Genomic DNA, 25122 nt, shown 5'->3' on the forward strand with positions numbered 1-25122 from the left:
CGGCTGCTGCATCGCGGGGAGCTGGAATGCGCTTCCCGGCTTTCGCCAGCTGTCTGCTCCCTCCTCAGCAGGCCGGGGCCTCAGAGTCCATCAATCACTCCATGTCGGCACATGCTGGACCTCATAAAAAAAAAAAAAAGAAAAGAAAAGAAAAGAAGAAGGCGTCCCAGCACCAATAAAGTGTGACCAGACACACATTCTGCTTCAAATCCCACAGATTCCTGTCAGGAGCAGTAAAACGCCGGCGGTGGAATTAAAACACGCCGCAATAAACTTTAGAGTTTAGACTGATAATCAGCACCACGTTGTCTCTCTCTCTCTCACACACACACACACACACACACACACACACACACACACACACACACACACACACACACACACACACACACACACACACACACACACACACACACACACACGACTTTTCCCCCACCCCACTTGTGAAAAGAAGCCAATTCCTTCCAACGCCAGTAAATAACTCGCTCCATCTTGTACGCGGAGCAGAGGCAGCCATTGTTGAAGGCTCTTGTGCTATCTTTAAATCGCTGAATGTCTAAAGCAGATGTACGCTCCGCGGCGATGAGACCTGGCAAGCCTCCACATCCGAGAGGCAAAAATAGTGCTTTTCCTTGTTGCTATTGATACCGCTGGCGGAGGTGGACTGACACTGTGTGTACTCTCCCTTTCTTCTGATATCAGGGAGACGGATGAGTGGTTCTTATGATGGGATGTTGTAGACAGAAAAAAGGGGAGAGATCATTTCTACCAAAAAACTCACATTTTGAGATTGACCTCAGAAAATTTCTAGAAAGAAAGAAACGGTGGAGATTTCTGAGTTTGTTGAAACTTTCCAAGCAAGTTTGAGTTTTCAAACTGTGAAATGTCAACGTTTTTCTAGAAAATGAATCCTAAAAATTTCTTGTTTTTTTTCCTAGAAAATGTTCAATTATTCAAACAGACATTTTCTTGCTTTTTCTAGAATTTTGCTGAGATTAATCTCAAGATTCCAGAGTTTTTCCTAGCAAAGTTTTGACTTGTGGACCTCAGAAATGTCCTTGTTTTATTATTTTTTTCCTAGAAAATTTCAGAACTTTTATGGCAGAAATTTACATATCTTTTATTTTCTCCTCTTTACAACGACCTTAATACACAGGTCTCTCTGTGTAGAGATTTCAACCTCTACACAGTAAATGTCAGAGTTTCTCAATAAGGCAAAGGACAAAGCCTCGCATGTTTCAGGACGTCCTTTCCAATCTGGTGTCCAGCTGTCAGTAGCGCAGGCCTCGGCTCGACTCTTAAGGCAAGAACATTAGTGTGGCATACAAAGAAAGAAAAAAAAAGCTTATCTCAGTGCAGCTACTTGCTGTGTGTGCAATAACTTCATAGATAGGTAAGACACTCAAGTAATGACTTCATGAAAACTATGCAAATAAATAAAATAATAACTTTGTGTGTGAGGCACAGGCAGCCCACAGCAGTCAGACAGCCTGACTAAACGGTTGCAGGCTGGATTTCGAGTGAACTAACGGCACACACCGTCACGAGTGTGCAATAGTTATGCTAAGGAAAGACACAAACATAAAGAAAAAGAAGAAAAAAAATCAGATAGTTGCAGAATGGATTATATAGTCACTTTGTGTCATTTAGAAGCACAAGAAACGTCTCGTTCAGTGAAGAATTTGATATTTGGGCGGTTTAGTCGCTATCCAGGATTAGGTCAGTCTGCAATGTGAGGTGACGGCCAGTTGGTAACTTACACGACCTCTGCAGCTACAACACGACTCTGCCAAAGAGAAACACACAACTATCTGCAAAACCAAGAAAAACTGTTGCCCCCCCACACTCTCCTTGTAGAACAAGCTGGGATTACTCTGACTACAAAACAAAGCATGTTATTAATCATTAGAGGCGCTGGAATGCAGATTTTTTTATTTCCTTTGGCCCGAGTCAGGCGTTTACGCTGAACCCGGCGCCGAACCTCGCATTAAGAACACACACAAACAAAGCGCAGATAATCCCTTCCAATTATTAGGAAAGAAAAACGCACATCAATCCAAACAACTCCAAGACTTTTCCCTCAAACCCGAGGCCTGATTTTTTTCCACAGAACACATTCCGCTGAGGGCTGCACTCTGCTCACGCTTTGGTTCTGAAGGAATGACGCCGTGCGCTCCGTGTGCCGAGTGAGAACAGTGGAGACAAGTTACACAGCCATCAGGAAAGCTTTAGGATATTTATGCAACTTTAAATGAATATGAATCAACTTTCACAGATCTATAAAGAGTGAGTTAGTGTGGCTTATACTGGGTGATGGAGCTGGAGAACCTAACAGCACTTTATCCTGGTTATAGCAGGTGAAAAAAAACAAACAAAAAAAAAACAACTAGAAGTCTATGATACTTATTTGGCAACTTCACAAAGCGACACGGAGCTCATTTCTTGGTTCTCCTGCATTAAACTCACAGGCACTTTATCCGCTGAAAGAGAGGCATCTGCATCGTACTGTCATGTCTGGAAGACTTGGTGCAAAACAAGTCCAAAGTGTTTCCAAAAGGAATATTTCAAAAGATTAGGCAACCAACCAATCAACGCTGCGGGCTGGAATAAAAAAAACACACACATGAAATGTAAACTCCGCTTAATGTTCCGACCAAACGAAAGACATTTTGAGAATTTCCGAGTGAATTTAGGGTTGGAACAACTTCCTCATAAACATCGTGGAAACAAAAACAACACAAGCCAAAACAGAAGGCACTGACATTTTTCTTTTGCAGCTCCTGATCCACGGATCTTCTGGACTTTTTCCAGGGGATCCAGCGGATTCTGCGCAGACCCGGCTTCGACCGGTTACTTCTCATGGCTTACTAGTGCAACGGTAAACGTGTGATTGACCCCCAGCTGCTTGAGGTCCAAGCTCAGCTAATAGCTAGTAGCGTGTGGTGGGGTCGGGGCGGTGAGGTGTAACGGTTGCCAGGCGCGTCGCCGCGACTGTGATTGTGCTGCTGCGGGTGCGAGGCGCTGCGGTCGGGAGTCAGGTCTCGAAGTATTTGTAGATGGCGGTGACGTACGTCATGACGCTCTGCCAGTCGGGTCGCTCCGTGTGGACCATGTCGTTGATGTCCTGCAACAGACAAGGAGGCGGTTTGAAAAAGACGGAGGCCGAGGGAAAGCGTGGCCCTTAAAGACGACAGATCAAGACCAGAGATTAGTTTGGGGTTTGTTTTTGTTGCACTCAGTGGTTAAAACCATATCCGCCCTGCAAGAGAGGTTACCAGGCAACTAAGTCTTCTGATGCACCTGTTTCCGTGCAACAGCAGCGTCTGAACGAGGATTTCTTTATCTCTAGGTAAAGCTTTCTCTCCACCTGTCAGAGAATGATCTGCTAAGTGAAAACTGTGGGCAGAACCATTTCTCTAGATGGTTTCCTGCACAATGTGAAGCGGAAACTGTTTCCATCAACTTACAAACAATGTTTATAGTGGAGAAATTGTTTCAATCTAATTTTGAACTAAAATAGATCTCAGAGTTCTGCTTTTGTTTTCCTTTGAATTGTGATTATAATCCCAGAATAAATTCTGTTTAAAAAAAAAAGAAGAAATGTCTCAAGTCAATTCAGCAGCTGCTTTCTGTGCCGGATCGACATCGGAGACATAAAAAGCAGATCGGTGCATCCTTATCAGAGAGAAGCTGGGAGCTAAATCTGGTGTAAGGCATCTCTTCTTTTTGTAAAGATTACACACTGTCCCCGGGAAAAATACAAAAAAACAAACAACCAAACAAGAAAAGGTTTGAGTGGATTTGGAGTAACAGCTCGTCTGCAGAGCTTACCAATGTGCATTTGATGCCGACGCTCTCTGCAGCCTGGAAAGCTAACGTGAAGTTTCTCCTCTGAAGAGAGAAAGGGAGACATCTTTAGGTCACAAGTACAAATGTAGAAATGGAGCCATGTAAAGGGAGCGCTGCTCGCCTTGTCCTGACTGCTGAGCTCCTGGTATGGGATGTGTGCGGGCAGGTAGGTGTGCAGCAAGGCGCAGAAGGCCAGGCCGTCGTTCCAACTGCTGCTGAAGTTGGTGATGTCGATGTTCTGGAAAGAGGCGCGGCGATTAAACGGTGCTGTGTTATTTTGGAAACATTATTCTCATAACAACTGGAAACGTTCAGGATTTATTGACAGAAAACGGCAACTCGATCTGAACGGCACAGGCAGAACTCATCCGCCATCGATCATCGCCTCGACCTTTAAAAAAAAAAAAAAAAAAACACGGAAAAATAAAAGCCTCCAGCAAACATTCGCCGTAATCGCACGCTTCAATCTCCTCAACATCACAACCCATCACCCTCTGGCTCATCGCTGTTTTGTCCGTTTGTTACTTGCAGAATGTGCTTAATGTTGCACACTTCCTGGAGAGACGCAGGAAGCCATGGTAACCGTGACCTGTGTCCCTTCAATGTGGAAGAAAACGACTCTTTTGACAACTTCCCAGGCATTTTCTGAGTCACATAATCAAACCTGTTTACTGCTGAGGCAAACCTGCTGCCAGTTCTCCATCCATACCAACAAACAAAAATACCTCGGAAACACAATAATCACCTTTTTACTTTTTTAATCAAATTACAACCAAGAAATATCAATCTATTTTAGGTAGGGGTGCAAAACAATTAATCGACTTACAATTAATTGTCGATTAATGGTTTATTAGATTGAAATTAGTTCCACTCGTTTAACCAATATCCATTTCGACCTGTTTTTATTGTTGCAGTGTAGCCACCATCCAGCAGAAGGCGCCACTTGTCATTCTTAAGCGGAGCCGGCTGATGCAGAAACAAAGATGGCGGGGTCATACCAGAACGGGAAGGAGAAACTGTTTATTAAGTCAGTATTTAATACAGCTGTCACAAAATAATGTTACAATTGAATTTAAAATTTATATATATTTTTTAATTCAGTATATTATGAAAAATCTTATGTTATGCAAAGACTATGGGTCTTCTTGACACAAGAGAAAACTTTAGGTTAACTCATCAATCGATAACTTGCATCTCTAATTTTACTGGGATATTTTTGTGAGAGAAACAAAACACAGTGGAGTGGATGAAGAAGAACTTAAAAAGCGCAACCTGCATTTGGATTCAGACCTCAGAATCAACTCCATGTTTTACTGCCGTTACAGCTGCCATCCTTAGAGGCACATCAACCAACTTTTAACATCTAGAATTACGTCTCAGGTTTTTTTCCCCCCGAAACGCCGCCAAACTGTCAGGTTGAAAGAAGAGTGTCAACGTGTCAACTGCCACACCTTTTACATACATGAATGTTGATAAAAGTTAAGAATAACAAAGATTCAGACTTAAGAAACCATGAAGCCAGCGACGTGGGGAAGTGACGTCCTGGAAAGAAGATAAGAGTCTGCCACAGATGCAACGGAAAAGCACTGCATATTTTATTTAATCTTTTCTTCTTTTTTTATAATCTTTTAACTTTTCAGCTGACTTTTCGGTACACACGAAAGGAAAGAGTTGTCACTGGAGATGTTTTGGGCAGGAATAAGAATTTAGCTACCAAAGGTGCAATAACTTGCCTTGTGTTTGGCTTCAAGCAGTTTTCTTTGGAGAAACCTTACAGAGTTTTCTCCAACATTCTCCTTGCAAACAGACTGTTTAACAACCTGTGGGGTTTGAGTTGAGTTGTGCTGTTCGTGAGTTTCCCTACAGCCGTCTGAACGTATTTATTTAACGCTGTTTTATGGTGTTTTCACTCCTGATAGTTTGGTAGAATTGGTTCGATTGGGGACATTTGTTCCATTTTCAGCTGGTGTGGTTCTCTTTCACACTGCACTGTCAAAAGACCCAAGACCTTTGAAAATACTGTTCCCCTCCTTGCCTGTGGTGGCGCTGCAGCAAGAACTACTGAAAGAAACGAAAAAAACATCTAAAGACGACACCGAGCGCAACTTCCTTCTTCACAAAATGTGAACAAAAATGGAGAAGCGTCACATTTCAGCGGTTTTAGGATTCCTCTGTTGTCGTTGGTGGAAGGCAGCGAGCCAGTTCTCCACCCAGAGCAAGACTTGTATGTTTGTTTTGGTTGGATTTACCCAGAATTCACTGTGCCGTAGAACACGTCCTGCTTTTGGAGTGGTCTGCGCCCGGTCTGCTTGGCGTTCACATATACATTCGTACTGCGCCAAAGTTCACTTCAACCGAATTGAGACCAAGGTTTTTAGGCAGAGTTCACTTTTTTGATCCGCATCAGAGTTCCACTACGCGTTCACACCTCCCCAAACGAACCAGACTTTAAAGGTAGACAAACTGGAGTTTGATTAAAGAGGAACAAACAGGGACGGTGTGAATGGACCCTCCGTTTAGATCAAGTTGGTTCTCATACCTGATAACCTTCAGTCTTTTTTTGGCACCACTTGAGCAAAGCGTTTCTCTTGGAGCCTCCATACTCCCTGGCCAGCGCTGACAGAGGGTCCTTTCTCTCCTCTCTGTTAGAGAAACAGACAAGAGACTCATAAGCAGGGAAAAGATTTCAAGGTCCAAAAGGGCGAACATCTTCAGCTTCCCTTCACTTTTTGAGTTTTTGTGATTTGGGTGCAACGCTTCTGTACTTATCAGGTGATTTCACGCAGACGAGGAACGTCTGAGACAGGACAGATACGGGAACTTCGCACAACCTTCTCGTTTAGCACAATTTGTGACGGTACCTCAGGCGGCTGCGGGTGGTGGGCGTGACGGAGGCGGTGGGGGAGGAGGAGGAGAGGGAGAGGGGGGAGGAAGCAGCGCTCATGGCCATGAGGGAGGTGGAGGAGGCTCCGTCCGACGCCGATATGTCCCTCTTCATCTCCTCACTGCTCCTCCGCGACACTACGGGACACAGATCACAGCATGGATTCAAACGGATCTGCTCTGAAATATCACATTAACTCTTGACTGACGTCTCCAACCTGAAATGGCCTTGGTGGAGTCGATGTTGGAGACCCTCTGCAGGACGGGAGGCGGTCGGCTGGTCGGGGCTCCCCTGAGGAGGTGCTCAGCTGTGGGTACATGACAACATCGACGCCGCTGAGTGATTGCATGACGAACTTCCTCCCAAAAAGTGGATGTAACCGGGGACATGGGGAGGATGGGGGGGTCAGCTAAGAGCCACATTCCAGTTCCTGTGAGTTCAGGGAATACAGAGGCACGAAGCCGCCTCCCTCACCAAGAAAACAATAAATCACTGAAAAAGTAAACAAACGTTGGAAACTACGGCCAAGATTGCACGTTCGCAGAAAACACTTGAGCTCGCTGCAGTTAAGAGTGGACGGACTCTGTCCACATGGAGTGGACAGAGTGGACGGAGGGGACAGAGGGGATGGAGTGGACAGAGTGGACGGAGGGGATGGAGTGGACGGAGGGGACAGAGGGGATGGAGTGGACAGAGGGGATGGAGTGGACAGAGGGGACAGAGGGGATGGAGTGGACGGAGGGGACAGAGGGGATGGAGGGGACAGAGTTGTCCTTCATGTTGCCCTCTCATTGTCCGCTCTGCGTAGAATCCTTATAAATTCCGACTGGAGCCTCGGGAGAAAAGCGATCCCGTTTGTATCATACAAGAGGGATCAAGCTATTCAGACTTGTTTCCATGACGACATATGACATGACGCTACTTGACAGCACAGTATTTAGTGCTTTGTCACATTTGCACCTGCAGCGCCTTGCAGAAGTATTCACACTCTTCCCATTTTTTCATATCATCAGCTTAATAGCTAAACACTTATTCAGGTCTCGTTCATTCTCCTGCGTGGCTTTGTCTCGTTCACATTGGGTGAATAGTGAGCACGGACTGCCATTCGTACTCTTACCGCAGACTTTGATTAGGCCATTAAAGCATATAAATACAATTAGATTATAACTATTCTAGATGCTGCATTTTGTGTTGTCACTTTCCTAAAATAATGACCAAAGTCATATTTTGAAGAGTGATTTTTTTTTTTTTGCCTAAATTATCTTTTGGCAACAAAAAAAAAGACACAAGCCATTATTTTAGAAAGCTAATTTAATGCATGTTAATCTCTTACACTTTTTATTGGTTAAATGTTTTGAAAATGATGCATTATTTTTGTTCCACTTCACAAGTGCAAAAAGATTTGAGAATGTTTTTTACTTTTTTTTTTTTTTGCTGCATCCTAAAAGTTAAAAAAAAAGTTTTTTGCTGCAACAAAAAAACTTAAATTGTGAAAAAGCTGCAGACTTCTTGCCGCTCGTTTTGAAAGTGAAACTCATATTTCAGGAATTCATTTCATGTCCTTTCCGTAATCATGGGTCACAGATGATTAAAAACCCAAAATGTAGAGCCTCAAAAACATTTGAATATTACATAAAATATTCTACAGAAAGTCAATTAACTACTGTAGAATCTCTGGAGGTGTTTCTGTGAAGAAGAATGACTCTACAGGGCGGAGAGCGTATTTACCTGGCATGGTCATGTCTGTGTAACTGGGTCTCTTGTCACTCAACGATGAGAGGGGTTTGGTCGCCACGATAGACCCAGCAATGGAGTGTCTCTGAAATACCAAAACATGCACTTTAGTAGATTTACAAGGCTGCCAAGAATAGAAGCGGATCAATTACAAAGATCGGATATCCATTCAGAGTAAAGTAAAGATCACTGAAGGCTACAAAAAAAAAAAAACTGTGCTGCTCAAGTGAATCTTGCTAAAGGACATTTATTCACTTGCCTTTATGTATATTTGAGTTTGTATGTAAAAAAATTTCACTCATGCGAATATGAAAAATCATCATTTCAAACTTTGGGAATTTATTTTTTTTAATTACTGAAGTTGTGTCATCCTTCCACTCATGATAACCAACAATATTCATCATTAATAGAAATCTGAGCAGACCACTCCCACAGAGAGTTCGAATAGGAGAAAGTGAAATAAGAGCCTGAAATAAAAACGCTAATAAGTAATGAAGTTTTTAATAAACACAAATAAGTCCATGAAATAATAAAAATAAAATAAAGTGTTGGAAAATAAAATTCCATAAATAAGTTAAGTGCTATTGGTAAAATAAACTGTTCCCAAGTAGGAAAAATGTATTTATTTATTTGGTGGAGCATTTAGTAATTATGTCTTATCAACCATATTTATTTATTTAATTTTGAATTAAATATTTACCATTTTTATTATTATTTAATAAAATGTTTCATTGTATAACCAGACACCAAACATGATTTACAAATTGCTTACAGAGATAGAGTTGATATATTCAATAACTAATAACTATATCATTGAAATGAGGGGCCAGTCGGTGTATTTGTGAAGCTGTTGTTATGTCAACACTACAGTAATACTGTTTTTGTTTTCCACACCTGCATGGGTGAAACAGCAGCTGCTGGGGGGGTCTTCATGGGGCTGGGGCTGAGGGGGGTCCGAGGTAACGGGGGAGCGACGGCAGTCGGAGCGACAGCAGTCGGAGCAACAGCAGTCGGAGCGACGGCGGCGCCGTTAGAGGGCGGGCCTACAAAAACACAGAGGATGGCAAAAAAAGAGAAAAAGTTTTAGAATCCATCCTCATATCTATGAAAGAAGATGAAAAAGAAACAAAATAACTTATACACCTCTTACAGCATGAAGTTGTGTGCGTAAGATTCCACCCTCACCTCTCTTTGGCGCCAAAACGCCTCCAGAAGGGAGATGACTACCAACTCTGACAGATCATCAGTAGAGCAGGTGTTTAAATCAGCTAATCAACCACTGCAGTGGTAGATTAGCTAACAGCTGCTGTAGCTAATCTACCACAGCGATCACTTATTAACAATCGCAAAATAAACATCAAGTCTACAACATAAAGCTGTAATTGACTGAATGCTCTGTTCTTTGTGTGGGAAATGGTTGAGTTTTTTTTTTTCCGGTGTTGAATCTTGAGACATATAGTGGCATTGTTGCGTGTTGCTTTGGCAACGTGTCTGTGCGTAGCGTGAGATATGCAAACGTTAAGACGACTGCGTCGGTCGGACGGAGTGAGGAAAGCGGAGCAGGTTCAGACGCAGCGGTACCTTGCGAGGCGCTGTCGAAGCTCTTGATGAGCGTCTTCACGGTGGGCGACGGCTCTGAGGAGGTGGACGATCTCCGACTGAGACCCATCCCCTGTCTGAGGGCCGCCAGGTCCCGCTCCACCGCATTCATGTAGTTGTACACTCGGCCTCTCTCCTCCTCTTGCCTGGAAAACCAACAGGGCTCAGCTCAATGCGCATACACACACACACACACACACACATACAAGCACTTTGAAAAACTGAAGTGAATGTGACAAAGCAGTCAGACGGATATGATTACAGTAGCCACCCCTAGAAAGATTTCACAGGGATGGCCAGACTGGGCAAGTAAAAAATGTACATAGAAATTATTATGGAAGATAATCAACACCATTAAAAAAAAAAGAAAAAGAATTCTGACTTTTTTCTCAATTCTTTTTCTGTGTCCATCTGTGGGTCAAAGTCCAAATAAATAACCAAAGATTCTTAGGTATATGTCATTTATGTGTTTAGCATATGCAAATAATCGCATGTGAATGTTGAAGAATTTGAATTAGTATGAGTTGCAAGAACATTTCATTTATTAATTTGAATTTTTCTGTGTTATAGGATTTGTAAACCTGCACTTTATCCACTCTTGAAAGCCTGCCTCAGATTTATTTGGCAGATTTGAGTTTTAAGACTGGATTTGCAAAAACATCATCAGGCAAAACAAGAAAAAAAAAGGTAGAATTCAGAGAAACAATCTGATACAGAAAAACAGCGCTGAAATGACTTAAAACATAAAATGTTTTGGGGGCGCCACCACTTGATTGATCATTGTGAGGAGTTTTCGCTCCTGAGCTTTGACTTACTTGCGGCTCTTGACCTCGTCCAGCTCCTTGCTCAGCTTCTCGTTCTTCTCCTGCGCCTCCTGCAGGCGGCGCCGCAGGTCTCCTATCTCCTCCTGCGCCTCGGACTTGATGTCGTTGGCGATGACCACGGCCGTCTGCAGATCAGCCTGGAACTGGCGCCACTCCATCGACTCCTCCTGCACGCCAACACACACAACAAGATAAAGGAGCCGGAGTAAATATTTACACGATTCATCGAGCTCAGATGAATTCTCTTCATGTCTTTCTGTCAACACTGAACAAAGCAGCTGAGATTGCAGTTTGCAGAATGTTATCACTGAATCAAAACTGACTTTTTGTGGTGGTGTACTTTTTATGAGCACTGGCACCAAGCTTCGTTTACTTAATTAAGTTAATATTTCCATGAAAGTTAGCTGATATTATTAATGCATTTGAATATAAACAGTCTGATAACACCCTAATGAATATGTTCACCAGGTGAAAACGATTTTATTGCTTCTTATTTGAGAGATTCAACTCCGTTTGTCCACAACTGCAGACGTATTTCTGCCAGCATTTCAAGCTGATAAATCCATACAATGTCAAACTGATATGTGAAACTTTCGCATCTCATGATGCATAAAAACCGTGGAAATGTTTTTCCAAAAGGCCTCTGGGGAACAATTTGCTGTTCAAGGATCAAACTTTGTGCTTACCCTGAGTCTGCGATGAAGAGTCTTGATCTCTCTCTCCATGTCATGCTTCTGGTCTTGCAGCTTTTTCACAGAGTCTGAAATAAAAACAAAAACATACTTTTTACTAAAGCCTACAAGGTTATCAGAAATGCTATGAAGTCCATAGTTTTCAGAGAATATGTACAGTAAAAAGTTTAACTTATTCGTACATAAAATCAAACTGCCATGTATTGATTTTATGTATGAAAATCAATATACGCCAGATATTCAAGGATACTAGAATATCTAGTATTCTCTAGATAACTACAGTCTGACGTGAGGCCACTTACTCTCCAGGTCCGAGATGATGAGGTTGTCATGGAGCTTCAGGGCTCGGTGCTGCTCCACTTCGTCCTCCAGCTCAAAGATGGTCTCCTTCATGTCGCCGATCTCCGTCTCCTTCTCCTGCAGCTCGACGCGCCGCTTCTCCAGAGCGCCCTCCTGCTCGGCGATCCGGCGCTGCGCCTGCTCCTGGAAGCCCCTGTATTCACCGTCCAGCTGCAGGAAGAGCAGAAACCTTCGTCAAAAATAATTAACAAAATCATTCCAGAGGATCATTGTGATATTCATAGCTCTTGATTTTTTAAAAAACATTCTTTCACTTCACAATCACAATCCTTAAAGTATTTTATTGGAATTTCATGTGATGAACTAATAGAAAGTCGTGTAGAGGAGTGAATTATAAGGAGTTTTCAAATTGTAAGAACGGTATGTATTTATAGTAAGCCCCCTAAGTAAGATAATTATCATTGTGATAAACAATAAATTTGTTGTTTTGAGAGCATTTTCAAGTAATGCCATAAAAACGCAGGTTCACACTCTGAAAGACCAATAAACTTCAGTCTTGTAAAAGAACACTTACCTCTGGAACTGGAAGATATTTTAAATATGCACAAACAAAACAAAAAAACATAACCAAAAGCATTAAATAAAACATACACACAAAAAAATCCATAGATAACAGATTATAACTTTATAATCTGAAAACAGAATTGCTTTCTATTAGTTCATCACATGAAATTCCAATAAACAGAATCTGAAATCAGAATTGCCATTCAAACAGTTATTAATAATCAGAAGGGAAATTATTGAGATCATTTTAATCATCATGTGATTAATTGATTATTTGTTTTCTGGCCCTTCCACTGGAGCGCTAATAAAACCAAATAAGATCAACCCCATTCGCGTTCCCTGACCTTTGACCTCGTGCTCTCTAACCTTGCAGAAAGTCTCCTGCAGCCGGCCGAGCTCGCCGTGCGCCCGCTCCAGCTCCTCCTGCATCTTGGCCGCCTTGGCCTCCGCCTCCTCCTTCCCCAGCCGCACGCCCTCCAGCAGCTGGCAGATGTCGTTCTTGTCGCCGGCCGTGTGCAGCGAGTACAGCTCCGCCACCCGCTGCCTCTCCTGCTCCAGCTGCGCCCGGCAGCGGCCCAGCTCGGCCTGGTCGCTGCTCACCGCCGCCTTGTACTCGTCCAGCGTCGCCTCCAGCGCCACCCGGTCCTGCCGCTCCGACTCCACGATGCGCTCCATCTGGTGGTTGCGCTCCTTCAGCGCGCCGATCATCTCCTGCGCCTCGGCGTTGTCCTGCTCGGCCATCTTGAGCGTGTTGGACAGGTGCTGCTGCACGCCCAGCAGCTGCTCCCTCTCGAAGCGGGCATTGTCGGCCAGGTCGCCGTAGCGCTGCTCCAGCTCCAGGTAGCGGCCGCTCTTGATGTCCTCCTCCAGCGCGTAGGCGACGTGGTGCTCGTCCAGCAGCGAGCGCAGGTACTCGATCTGCCTGCCGTACTGCTCCAGCTTGTCGCTCTGCTGGCACAGCGAGTCCATGAGGATGACCTTCTCCTCGCCGAGCCGCTCGTTCTCCCCGTTCAGCTCCTGGGTGATCTGCTGCAGGTCGGCCAGCTCCTGCAGCGTGGCCTGCAGCTCCTCCGCCGTGCTGTGCTGGTTCTCCTCCATTTGGTGGATGCGCTCCGTCAGGCAGGCCACTGACACCTCGCTGGTGTCGCCGCTGCTGCCCCTGCGCGAGCGTGCCGCCACCACGCCCGGGGCGCACTCTGACTCGGACGAGGAGGACGCGCCGGAGGGGGCGTCCAGGGCGTCGTCGCTGGACGTGACGGCCTGGTAGACCTCGCTGGACTCGCTGTCCAGGTTGTCTGCCGAGCCGCCGTGCTGGTGACCCGTCAGCAGGTCCTCCAGGGAGCCAGGGGCCGAGCCCTCCACCGAGGATGTCAGCGCGCCGGCGCTGGCCGTGTCGCCGTGCGCACCGCTGGCCGACAGGTCCGGGCTCAGGGAGGACGAATAGCTGAAGAGCTTGTCGGTTCCGTCCAGCCGCTGCTCCAGGGAGAAGCCCAGCGCGTTGAGCCGGTCCTTCAGCATGCGGTTCTCGCTCTTCAGCAGGTTCAGCTCCTCTCGGATGGCTCGGTTTTGCTCTTGCAGGAGGATCAGAGTGGACTCCACGTCAGCGGCTGTGATGGCTGACACCTGGGGCTTCTCTTCCTCCCCGGCCTCCTCTTCCTCCTGCTCCTGGGGCGTCGCCTCCTTTCCCCCCAGGCTCAACTGCGCCCTCATGTCCCTCAGCTCGCTGCGGAGGTGGAGGATCTCCACGTCTTTGCTGTTAGCCAGACCCACCAGATCTTTCACCTTGGCTTCCAGAGCGACCTTATCGCTGATCTGGCCGTCTGATTTGGACTTGCTCATGCGGCCGTCTGATTCGGCCACAGTCTGGCTCTGGGAGCGTTTTCCCGAGGATACATCCCCCGATGCGCTGCCCAAAGCCAACTGCTTCTTAGCAGCTGAACCTCTTGATGTCCGAAGGCGATCTCGCGAAGAATTTGGTTCCTTGGAAGTCGTTGATGTACGCTTGGACAGAGACCCTTTGAAGACAGAAATCGAAAGACGTGGGACTTGTAGTACAGGTAATTAGAGGCAGGATTATGTATTTTTGTGACGTTTTGCTGATGATGACTACCCAGGATTTTCCTAGCGATAAGGATGCTAGGGGAGTCATCCAGCAGCCCGTTGTGTTTTTGGGTTAAAAATATCTTTCAAATTGATAGGAAATGTGAAAACCTGACTAGGTAATAATGAATTATTGGATGACTTTATTGAAGGGGCAGTATTATGTGTTTTCTAGGCACATTGTGACATTTTATAGCTCAATCAAGCAACTACATTTATTTTAATTGTTATAAAAATGCTATACATATCAAGCATGATTTGAAAGAAATTTGACTTCCTAATTTAACGGCTTGAAATTGGGCATCTGTCTCTTTAAGACGCTCCTGCTCTTTCCGACACTCCGCTTTCAGGGAGTCATCACAACATGGCTCATCTATTAACCCTTTAACAACGTTTATACCAGCGTTAACCTGAGACGTATTAATGCTCAGTTCCACCAGGTTTTTGCTAATTGCTTCTGGCTAGTCTGAAGGAGCTGAGTGGGGGAATCACTGGGGAAGGAGTTGCTCTGTGAGGGTTGAGCTCTGAGGAGAAGCTGAGTGGAAGGCAACGCCCAGTGAGACCAAGTGTTTCTGCACCCTGAACGGTTGCCATGGGGAGACTACAGGATTTCTCAAACATGCACTAAAGAATTAGGGCAACACAACAGGTATGTTTTTGGTGAGAGAATACCATTACAACATGATGTAAAGCTCTAAAAACGGGTTCTTCCATTATACTGTCCCTTGCATTGACTGTGGGATACCTGATGTAGTTTTTGGCTTGATTTCTTGGTTGGTAGAGCTACTTCCAATGGAGCCAGTCTTCTTGGTCTTAGTGGCAGGATTCCCTCCGGCCATGGGCGCTAAAAGATCATCATTGCTTTTCACCTGAAAGAACAAAACCAACACTATCACACCAAAAAACAAACAATGATGCTACATGGAGCCAAGTCCTTCATCACACGGCGAGTTTCACCTTATTCAGAGGTGCGGCGCTGACACTTTTGGCTGAGGACTTTCCGGCGCCGGCGGCCTCCGATTTCCCTCGTTCCCCGCTGACCTTACTCGCCGCTGGCCGGGCCGACTTCTTCATGCTGAGTTCTCTGATGCTGACACATTTACAGCTCAAGCTGAAACAAAAGGAAGGTGGGAGGAGAAAGCTGGAGTCAACGACTGCCTGGAGAGTGGCAGCTCCAGTTTTGATTTGAAAAAATTCTGTAAGCTGACGAAATCCCCCACAGCAACTCCCACTACAGGATCTCCTCCCCCGAAATACGGAACTGGTAAAAGTAGTTATACCTGCTGAAAAATGAGAGGAAATTGACATGTGCAAAGTGTCATTTGTATTCGGCTCCTTTTACTCTGACACTTCTAGTATTGAAACAGTTAATTGGATTAATTATGATGAACAGATTATTGAAATAATTGTCAATGAATTTAGCAACTAATTAATCAATAACTGGAGTATACGAAGGAAAAAAAAGGACATTTGCTGAAAGAACAAAACACTCAGCAGCAAATAAGCCAGAACTAAAAAAAAATTACAAATATTAAAAAAATCATACATACATACATAAATACATGCTTGTTTTTATTGCATTTTAGGCAATAAAATGTTTATTTCTTATTTAAAAGAGAATTTGTATTAGTTTAATTATATATTTTAATGCATTGCAAAAAATGCTGAAATGAAAAATTGGCAGAATATGCCAAAAAAAATTTCGGGCTAGTTGTCAGAATGATCGACAGATCAATGAGTAAAATAATTGTTAGTTGCAGCCGTAGATCCGTCCAATTAAGAAACACGAGGAAGAAGACTCTTCCTCTGTGGTGGCAACATCACGCTGTGGGTAGCTATTTTTCAGTATTTTGCAGATTATTGTTCTTTTAAAGGTTTTACATTCGCCATTTTCCTTCCAGCTTGAAGTGATTCTTTACTTTGTTTTAACTCACTAGGTAAAATCCTGATAAAACACGTTGAACTCTGTGGTTGTGACAGGTTGTAATTTGTTTTAACTTATCAATAAGTTCATTTTACCTCATCAGTTAATGATCAATTAAAACAAACTCAATAATTTCCATTTGAATGTTTTCTAATTTTTCACTTTCGTCTCTTTCTACCAAACATAGGATGAGAAACGTCTTCAGTCTGGCGCTTCGCTCCCTTCTTTTGGAGGACAATTTTATTTACAGAGATTTTATATTTATGGTAATTTGATTCATTGTTTCTGTTGTTTACTTATTTTTTGGATATGTAATAGTCCAGTGTTAATTGTTCGTTAGAATTTAAAGTTTTTGGATCTCAAAAAATTATTATCATTGCGTCATCACCATTACAGTACTTTAAAAATGGTCTCAAAACAACAACGTTGTAGTTTATCACAAAAACGTCCGGAACAATTTATCATCCAGCAAAACGTGTTATCGCGACAGGCCTTGTTGTGACGTCGCTGACGTTACTTATACCAGCAACGTTTTATTTCAGTCACTCCAGTGATTATCTGACGCCGGTGATCAAAACTGCTTCCATTCAAATCTAATCATTTAGTGTTAGTGGGTCGAGCACAATTATCTTAATTAGTCCGCCTTTATTCAAGGATCATTTGTTGTCTGACAGCAGCAGCAGACTTCCCCAGACCTCCACCAGATGGCTCTCATGTATGTGTCAAGCTGATTCAGTTCAGACTGGCACGTTCCCGTCAGCTGCATTACCAATCGCACTGAGCACAGGAACCTCAAAGTAGTTACCGTTCAAAATGTCAGAAGAAGTCAGATTGACAACCTGGTTGTTTCAATGAAAAGAAAATGAGGGAGAAAAGCATTTCTCTGGTATTTCTTCTAAAAGATCAGCAGAACCAAATAAGGAAATCCAGATTCCTCCACAGATCAAATGGAACGCTGAAAGCAGCGAGGCTGGCTGTGAGTTTCAGAAGGTAAAAAAAAAAAAACCCGACTGATTTTCATCCGACAGCCAAGGAGTGAGGAATTTATCAATACCATTATTTTAAAACCTTTAGAAGATGAAATGCTCCTAATAACAATTTGAACTGGGCAAATCGAGCAATTAGGCTTCATTAGAAATGTGCTTTAGTTTAGCAACACATGATTCAAATCAAACGCCTGGACGGATGGCTTTTCATTTCCCCAATAAACCCAGTTTATCTGGTGGTGAGCAAGGTGTTGATTTTGGCTGGGGCTGTTAAACATGTGCAACAAAAAAACCCACAAAAAAACAACAGAAACACTGCAAGTTGTTCTTGGTGGCTGATGCCACAAAAGGAATAAAAAGGAAGTCAGGACACAACAGAAGACAAAGAAGATCAACATAAAATGTTTCAGATTTCCCTCAAGATGAAAAGCTGAGCTGAAATGATTTGTTTAACAGAGAAAACTCGGCTACAATCTACATCTGAGTCAGTGCTGTTGTTGTTTCCCCCTCAATAAGAATTGTTTGTTTGGACAGAAACATAAATGAGACAAGCACTAAATCAGAAAGACAGGAAGCTGGCCCACTTATCCCAACAAGGGATAAGTGGGCCAGTGTTGTGGCAATTCTGCAAATCAACCCTTTTTGGTGAACGCGGGAATAAATCTGCCATTTTCTTGCCAACGTTTTCTCCCAATAGATTCAGAAATAACTTTAGCAGATAAAAGCACTTTTCTTAAAAACCACAAGCAGTGATGGATTTCAGATGCGTCTCCGAAGTCCAGGTGCTTCCTGCATTCAGTGGTCTGCTTTTAATACTCAAAACTCTTCAGTTATAAGATTTGTTTTTTTCTATAAATGATCAGAATGGGGATGTAGCTGCTAGGCGTTCAACTGCAGCATTAAACAAACCCGCTAGTCCCACTGTGTTAGATCTTATGACGATCTATTGTGAACATGAAGCAACAAATGCTTTATAAAGACCAAAATACATACAAGGAACTTTTTCCACGTTTTTTTTTTCTCATGCTACAACCACAAACATTAAAGTATTTTAGTGGAATTTCATGTTAGACCAAAACAAATTGGTGAATAAATAATAAATAGTTCTTGTTGTCACTTTAAATCGTTATCACAATAATATCACAAAATATTGGGATAAAACTTTTTAATCTATATCGCCTACCAATAATCTGTTCATGTGGTTACCATTACACAGGCCATAGGGAAAAAAAAAAAAAAAGCACCACTGAGGTCCAAATACAAAGTTTGTGAATTGGGCTGTGAAACAATCAGCAAACTTCCAGAACATTTTACCAAACATAAAATATGAATTTATCTACTGGAGTTTGTGTCTCATGAAAACACATATAGCTCAACTTGGCAATGAAGCACCAATAACATATATTAGAAAGGAATTATGCATTTGTGGAAGGCTCTTTCAGACATATAGCTAAAGATCTCACTACTCACTTGAATGATTTAACAAAAAATACCAGTCATCTGCTGGAAAGAATATTGTGCTTCAGAGAACCTTGTGTTGTAAGACTGGTCATCCCTTGTCTTTTTCCCCAGTTACCATATTCGGGCTGTCATGGACAAATGACTGCTGGCTCCATTTCTGTTTGTAGAAATGAAGTGAAGGATTTGTTGGGTGAGATCAGAAGGAGATATTCAGGAAAAACAATTAGATCGCCGGCGAATTCTAGCCTAAAGAATTGAGAAAGATCAACAGCTGAAACGCTGCAGCCGTGGCTTTCAGTGAGGATTTGAGTCAAGTTTGCTGAAACTCTTACAGTCTTGGGATTTAAGCCAAAAAATAATAATTTATTGTGAGGAACGTTTTTTTAAGGGTTAAAACTACAACAGAAAGCTTATAAAATAGATCTACAAAGTCTTAGGAACAAAGGAAATCATGACGTCCATTTATTTTACTCTAAATCAAAAAAGAAAATAAGGTGGGAAAAAGTAAGCCGGACATAGCCAATATAAAATGCAGCTGCTGCAGTAGCTTTTCCTTATAGCCTCTTGGTTCACAACACAACCAGTCATCATCATCATCATCATCATCATCATCATCATCATCATCATCATCATCATCATCATGTTTGTTTCTTTACGACCTCCTCTGTCTTTGTGCATCTAATTGCTCCACTTGTGTTTACAGTTATGCTTCTACGCCTGCAATTATCTGCAAGTTTATTCGCAAGTTTGGCAGAAAAGAGAGGTACTGACATGTGCACTGAACAACGAGCCAGTTCTCTGAATAGCTGAATGTGTGTCAAGGCAGATGTCTGAAATGGAGAGCTGTTAGCTGGAGCGTGGCCCTTTTGATTTGGCCTGAAAAGACGTGGGAGCGATCGCTGGGGACCAACAGAGCAGATAAATGAGGCGCAGTGAGCAGGCTTTTCCCTTCCCACACTGCAAAACGCTCTGCGCTCTCTCTCTCTTTACCCTGCAGGGCTAGGCCATCAACACAAAGCTTTACATGGAAACATATGTATTTATGCAAGTATGTGTAAATGCACAACCACATGCATGTAATGAGGAATCTACTGTTCTGATATTCATGATTACTTAAACATGGAAATGTCCACAACTATCAACTAAGGATGCACCGATCCACTTTTTTCACTTCCGATACAAATACCGATGAATACCGATATCTGAGGCTTGAAAGACATTGCTGAACTGTCTAAAATTCTTCTTCTTTTTTTATAACCAACATAAATGAATTACAAATTTATTTAATAACTCTGCACCAGTACATCAAACTCACATACACCAACAGGTTCACAAGCTTGGTCAAACATGTAAAAACTACACAACTTTAATTTGTTCCGCCAGTGCAATTAGGAGTAACACAACCATGGATGTAAACAGTCTCATGATATATTTATAATTCAGTGCTCATCATCTAGCAGCCAATCAGAGGAGACGTCGGGGTCTTGCTCGGGCGTTGCTGCGGCAATTTTACAGAAAAAGTTATCGATGCAACACGTCGGATTGACACACTACTTTTTATGAACTGTATGATGCTGTGAGCTGCACAATGTCTAGGAAAAACTAGACAATGTTTTTCCATCATCAACCATCATCGTCCTACCACTTCCTGTCATCTTCTTTGTTGTTTTCTCCAGTAGTAACTTCTGGCTGTTGATCATGTGACTCATGATGAGAAAAAAAGTGTTGCAGTTTTGTGAAATACAGCTATTTAGATATGACTGAAAAAACTAAATCATTGTAGAGCAAAAACTTTTTAATTGAAAAACATGCTGTTTTAGACTTAGACTTGTACTTTATTGATCCCTTGGGAAGACTCCCTCAGGAATTTTCCCCCCAAAATTGCAGCGATTCCATTAAGCCAATTTATTTTCATACTTTCAATTTGTGCAATTTTATGGCTAATGTAAAATAAGTAATAATAAAAGAAAGACAGGTCGACTATCTTGGTCAAACATAAAAAATAAAGTGCAACAAACTTTCTTTCAAATTGTTCAGAAAGTGCAATTACAAATTCTAAATATAATGTAAAAAATAAAGCCTAGTCGCTCAAAGCACAAAGCATATAATTAGACTGAATAGATCCGCCCTTATGAATCGGACACATAGCCACCAATACCAGATCTACAATTTCTGACAATATTGGTACCGATACAGATATTAATATCAGATTGGTGCATCTCTACTGTCGACTAGCATGATTTGGCAGAAGTGTTCCCAGCAGGATTATTTACATGCGCTAAAGGTGTGTAACCAGTAAGCTATCTACAGGCCAGTGTTTGTGGTCAGAAGAACACACACTCTTGACCTAATTTAGATCAATAGTACCTGATCCAAGTATTAATGAATGCGATGGAGCCCGGTTCAAGACTTCCAAAGCAACAAGAGAGAGCACTGTTCTCTTACAGACAGCTGAACAAAAGCATGGGACTGGGGGGAAAGAGGGAATGAAACAGCCCAGGAGGAGGAGGAGGCGGAGGTGGGAAGGAGCAGTGTTCATGCTTTAACTGCGGGAGGCATGCCCTGGTCATAACATCAGCTTCCTGTGACGGCGTCTCCCCCCTGCCTCCAAAAATACAATAAAATAATTCACGCTTCAACTCTACAGGGGCGACTGTGCAGGGACAAGGCGGCATCGGTCTGCCTGAGACTGAGCAGACGTTGTCCAAGACTGAATTTACATGGTGTTATTAATAGGAGGGGCTGGAATGTCACGTTTCTGCTCGCAACGTAGCCTCGAGTCACGAGACGGCCGCCGGCATTTCACTGCCTTACGGCTGGAGCGTAAGGACGTCTGGGGAAGGTATATTGTGTTTGTGAAAAGTATTCACATTTCACAACTTTCCCGTTTCAAAATGACGCATGGTCGCCAAAACGCTACACAAATAAAATCTGAAAAGTGCAGTGTGTGTTTGCATTCAGTCCCTCTAACCCTGACACTTTTAATGAAATCATGTGAAATCATAACACAAGGATTGCACTATTCAGAGAAGAAGCCAAGAGGTCCATGGTAACTGGAGGAGATGCAGAAATCTACAGCTCAGGTGGGAGAATTTAAAGCACATCTTTTAGTGGATTCCAAAATAAAAATCTTACAAATTTATCAAAGAATGTCTTAAGATGAATACTGTAGAGTTTAAATGTTATCTTCTGGAAGTGTAGTCCAAGTGTGTATTGTGGAGTGTAAATAATCTAAAGTATAAATTATTTATACTTTAAGTACTGCAAAGGAACTGGACAGTAGGAGACAGGGTTTCCGTAATAATAAGCTCCATCAGATGGGCGTCTATAGGCCACCAATAAGACACTGATGAGTTTTCTGAGGTACCAGTGAAACCTTTACGTTGGCAACACAAACATTAGAAGAACCACGGCAAACAGTTAGCCGTCAAGCTAACAGCAGCTCACAGAAGTGCATAAACATGTTCATCACCAATGCATACGTGATGTGTAAAGGCAACAGGGTCACTGTTGATAGGAAAAACATCAGGAGAAGCTGTTTAAGATGAACCTCACTAGCTAGTTAGCTCTACTGTGAGGCAGGAGTTAAACTTCCTGTTTGGTTTTATACTTTCTAAATAAAAGCACAAAGAAAGACACGTAGGCAAAAACCCCTTATAAACTTATTCTGTATATGTGATAATTACAACCAATTGAAGTATTAAATTAAAATTAAAGCTTACATAAAGACGCATGGTTTGACTTTAGGCAAAGCAAGCAACAAACTTCGAATAAAGTTGAAGCTAAAGCTGTTTTCACAGCAGAGGTCAACAAAGAGTGACCTCTTTGTTGACCTCTTTGTTGACCTACCAGTCCGCACTAAAGTCCTAAAAGCAAAACTCTCCACATGGAGAAGCTACGTGACAGCAGCACACGCTTATTGTGAAGTTCTTACGCGTTAGCTTCGAATAAATGGGCTAACTTTACAGCTGAATTAAGAGCCACTCCAATAGATATAACGACCTTCTTTTTTAAAAAAAAAACAAAAAGATACGAACGTGGAAATGTAGTGTTTTCGTGGCGTTTGTTGCATTTTATAGAAGGGACGTGGTTGTTTTTTGAGCGAGTTACGGAGAACTTTAGGTTGTTAATGCTAACATTACGCTAGCAGTGTTAGCATAGTCTGGGTGAAAAAGACAGCGGACCAAAACAAAGACCCTACCTTTGGTTCTCCTATTTCTTCCAACTTGACGAATTGATTAATGCCCGACGAAGATCCATTTGCAGCCGCTGACTGTCCACGGGTCCCACCGCTTGTGAAGGCAGCATCGGTGCTTCGGCTCTTCTCCTCTTCCTTTCAGGAGGATCCTCTCTCCGCCTGCCTGCCTGCCTGCCTCCTTCCCTCCGGGTCCCTGGTTTCATCCGCTCAGCATCACTGCACAGGACGGACTCAAACATCATCATGAAACCTGACACTGCGCTTTTGTAATAGTTAAAACAACTGAATCACATACCAAGAAATGTTCACCAACCAACTAAATTAATAATAATACTACTTGGAACAACTACCGTAAAATATATTTGAAAGTGTTAAAAAAAAAAATCCATAACTGAGGAAAAGGATTGATGAAGATATTCTGGACACTTGAAAACTTTATGTAATTATATATATAAACATAAAACTACATTTCATTTACAATCTGAAATGATGAAATTTAACATAAAAAGTAAGGACATTTGTGTTTTTCTTTGTTGTAACAATTGTGTTGACATTAAATATAACATTAGAAAGACAGTTCCAACAGATTTTGGAGAAGGCAGTGCTATGGTTTGTGGCATCATCTCCTTCACAAAAAATATTTGTCATCATTAAGGGCTGAAAAAAAAAATGAATTCCAGAAACACAGATATGTGATTCTGCAAACAGAGGAAGTCCCATATCTCGACTATTGGTAATCGAACTCTACCCACCAGAATGCAACTGCCCCAACCTGCAGAGTGGGGTTCATCAAAGACTAACTCCAGTATTTGGGAGTGGATGGGGTGGAATGACCTGCCCGCAATACTGACCTCAGCCTCTCTGAACACTGGCGGGATCAGCTTGGGAGTGCTGTTCATGCCGGACTGACCAACATAACCACAGCTGAGTGAGGAATGAGAATTTCAAACTTGCAAAGTTGCAGGTTTCACCAATTTGTTCTCTCTAGTTTTGGATGCTGTGTAGCTGGAAGGATTTTTGGCCTTTTTTTTTTAAAACTTTCATACAGTTATGCAGCAACACTGTATTGTTTTTACAACTGAAGGCAGTTGATTAGGATGTCAAAACCCCAAATAATATGAACTATAACCCCAAATCCCATTGGAGGCGAAAATGAAACTTTATGTATGCAGAGGAGGACCAAAGAGCAAAGAGAAGAAAGTTCAAACCATCTCTTCATAATGGGCAAAGATCATTATTGAAGAGGAGCGGCAAAAGCAAATGAGGTGGATTAGCAGTGCTCCCCAATAACTGATGGTGTCATCAAAGTTAATGTGGAATATTCTACTTTAATAGTTCAGCAGAGTTTTACTTGGGGGATGGAGGGAAGACTTGGAGACATCCATTCATTAAAGTTAGCTAAATGCATAAAAGATTTTTGAAACAATTTCTAATTTGTTATTAAGAATAGACTACAAGAATTTTCTAGGCCATCAAAATAGAAAACATTCCCCCCCAAAAATTTACTTGATTAAAAAAATGTTTAACTTTCATTCTGGGATTTTAAGATGGTGGAAAAGCTGGCAAACCGTTCAGGAGGGAAAGGTTGTTATGAGTTCACCCAGATATTTTACACATGACGTGGTGCATTTATTCATTTAGACACCTGCAAAATAAAAAAAGGTTTTGAAGTTTTTATTTACACAAATCAAACATATGGTACAAGGAAATCCTAACCATCACTAAGAATTATTGCTTGTTTAACATGAATCAAAAGCTTTTAAGATTACAGTTTGTGTTTGACTAGTTGTAGAGATTTGCATTTTTTTCCACAGACTTCTGTGAGAACTGTGAAGGAGGCTGGCTGTGAGTGAAGTACTGCGCTTCGATTGTCCTACAGATAAATAGTGTTTTCAGAAAATGCCGTTATTTCTACAACTGTGGCAGACTATGAAGAAGGAATGCAACATAATATGAGGTTCAGCTTGCAGACACAATCTAAAGAAAAAAAAAGAAAGGTGAACAGTT

The 25122-nt window shown here is 42.4% G+C and overlaps 1 protein-coding gene across 1 annotated transcript; it reads right to left on the reverse strand.

The window, feature by feature from the left end:
* Positions 1-365: 365 nt before the first annotated feature.
* Positions 366-23325, reverse strand: specc1l (sperm antigen with calponin homology and coiled-coil domains 1 like). Its single transcript, XM_005802125.2, has 16 exons — positions 23119-23325; positions 15504-15657; positions 15292-15415; positions 12813-14461; positions 11885-12092; positions 11577-11650; positions 10882-11057; positions 10049-10212; positions 9362-9510; positions 8462-8552; positions 6951-7040; positions 6711-6870; positions 6389-6491; positions 3971-4087; positions 3832-3891; positions 366-3124 (listed from the first exon to the last, which is right to left on the reverse strand). Exons 2-16 carry the CDS (start codon positions 15618-15620, stop codon positions 3035-3037), a joined length of 3372 nt encoding a protein of 1123 aa, XP_005802182.2. The 5' UTR covers positions 15621-15657; positions 23119-23325; the 3' UTR covers positions 366-3034.
* Positions 23326-25122: the final 1797 nt, after the last annotated feature.

Source organism: Xiphophorus maculatus, chromosome 11 (genome assembly GCF_002775205.1).
Source record: "Xiphophorus maculatus strain JP 163 A chromosome 11, X_maculatus-5.0-male, whole genome shotgun sequence".
Classification (NCBI taxonomy): Eukaryota; Metazoa; Chordata; class Actinopteri; order Cyprinodontiformes; family Poeciliidae; genus Xiphophorus; species Xiphophorus maculatus.

What these genes read in the sequence shown, in the direction of transcription:
- specc1l (XM_005802125.2), bottom strand. Translation starts at nt 15,620, where the DNA reads ATGAAGAAGTCGGCCCGGCCAGCGGCGAGTAAGGTCAGCGGGGAACGA. An exon ending in CTTCGACAGCGCCTCGCAAG is followed by an intron (nt 9,511 to 10,048) that starts GTACCGCTGCGT and finishes GTGTTTTTGTAG; the next exon opens with GCCCGCCCTCTAACGGCGCC. An exon ending in TCGGCATCAAATGCACATTG is followed by an intron (nt 3,125 to 3,831) that starts GTAAGCTCTGCA and finishes TGTCTGTTGCAG; the next exon opens with GACATCAACGACATGGTCCA.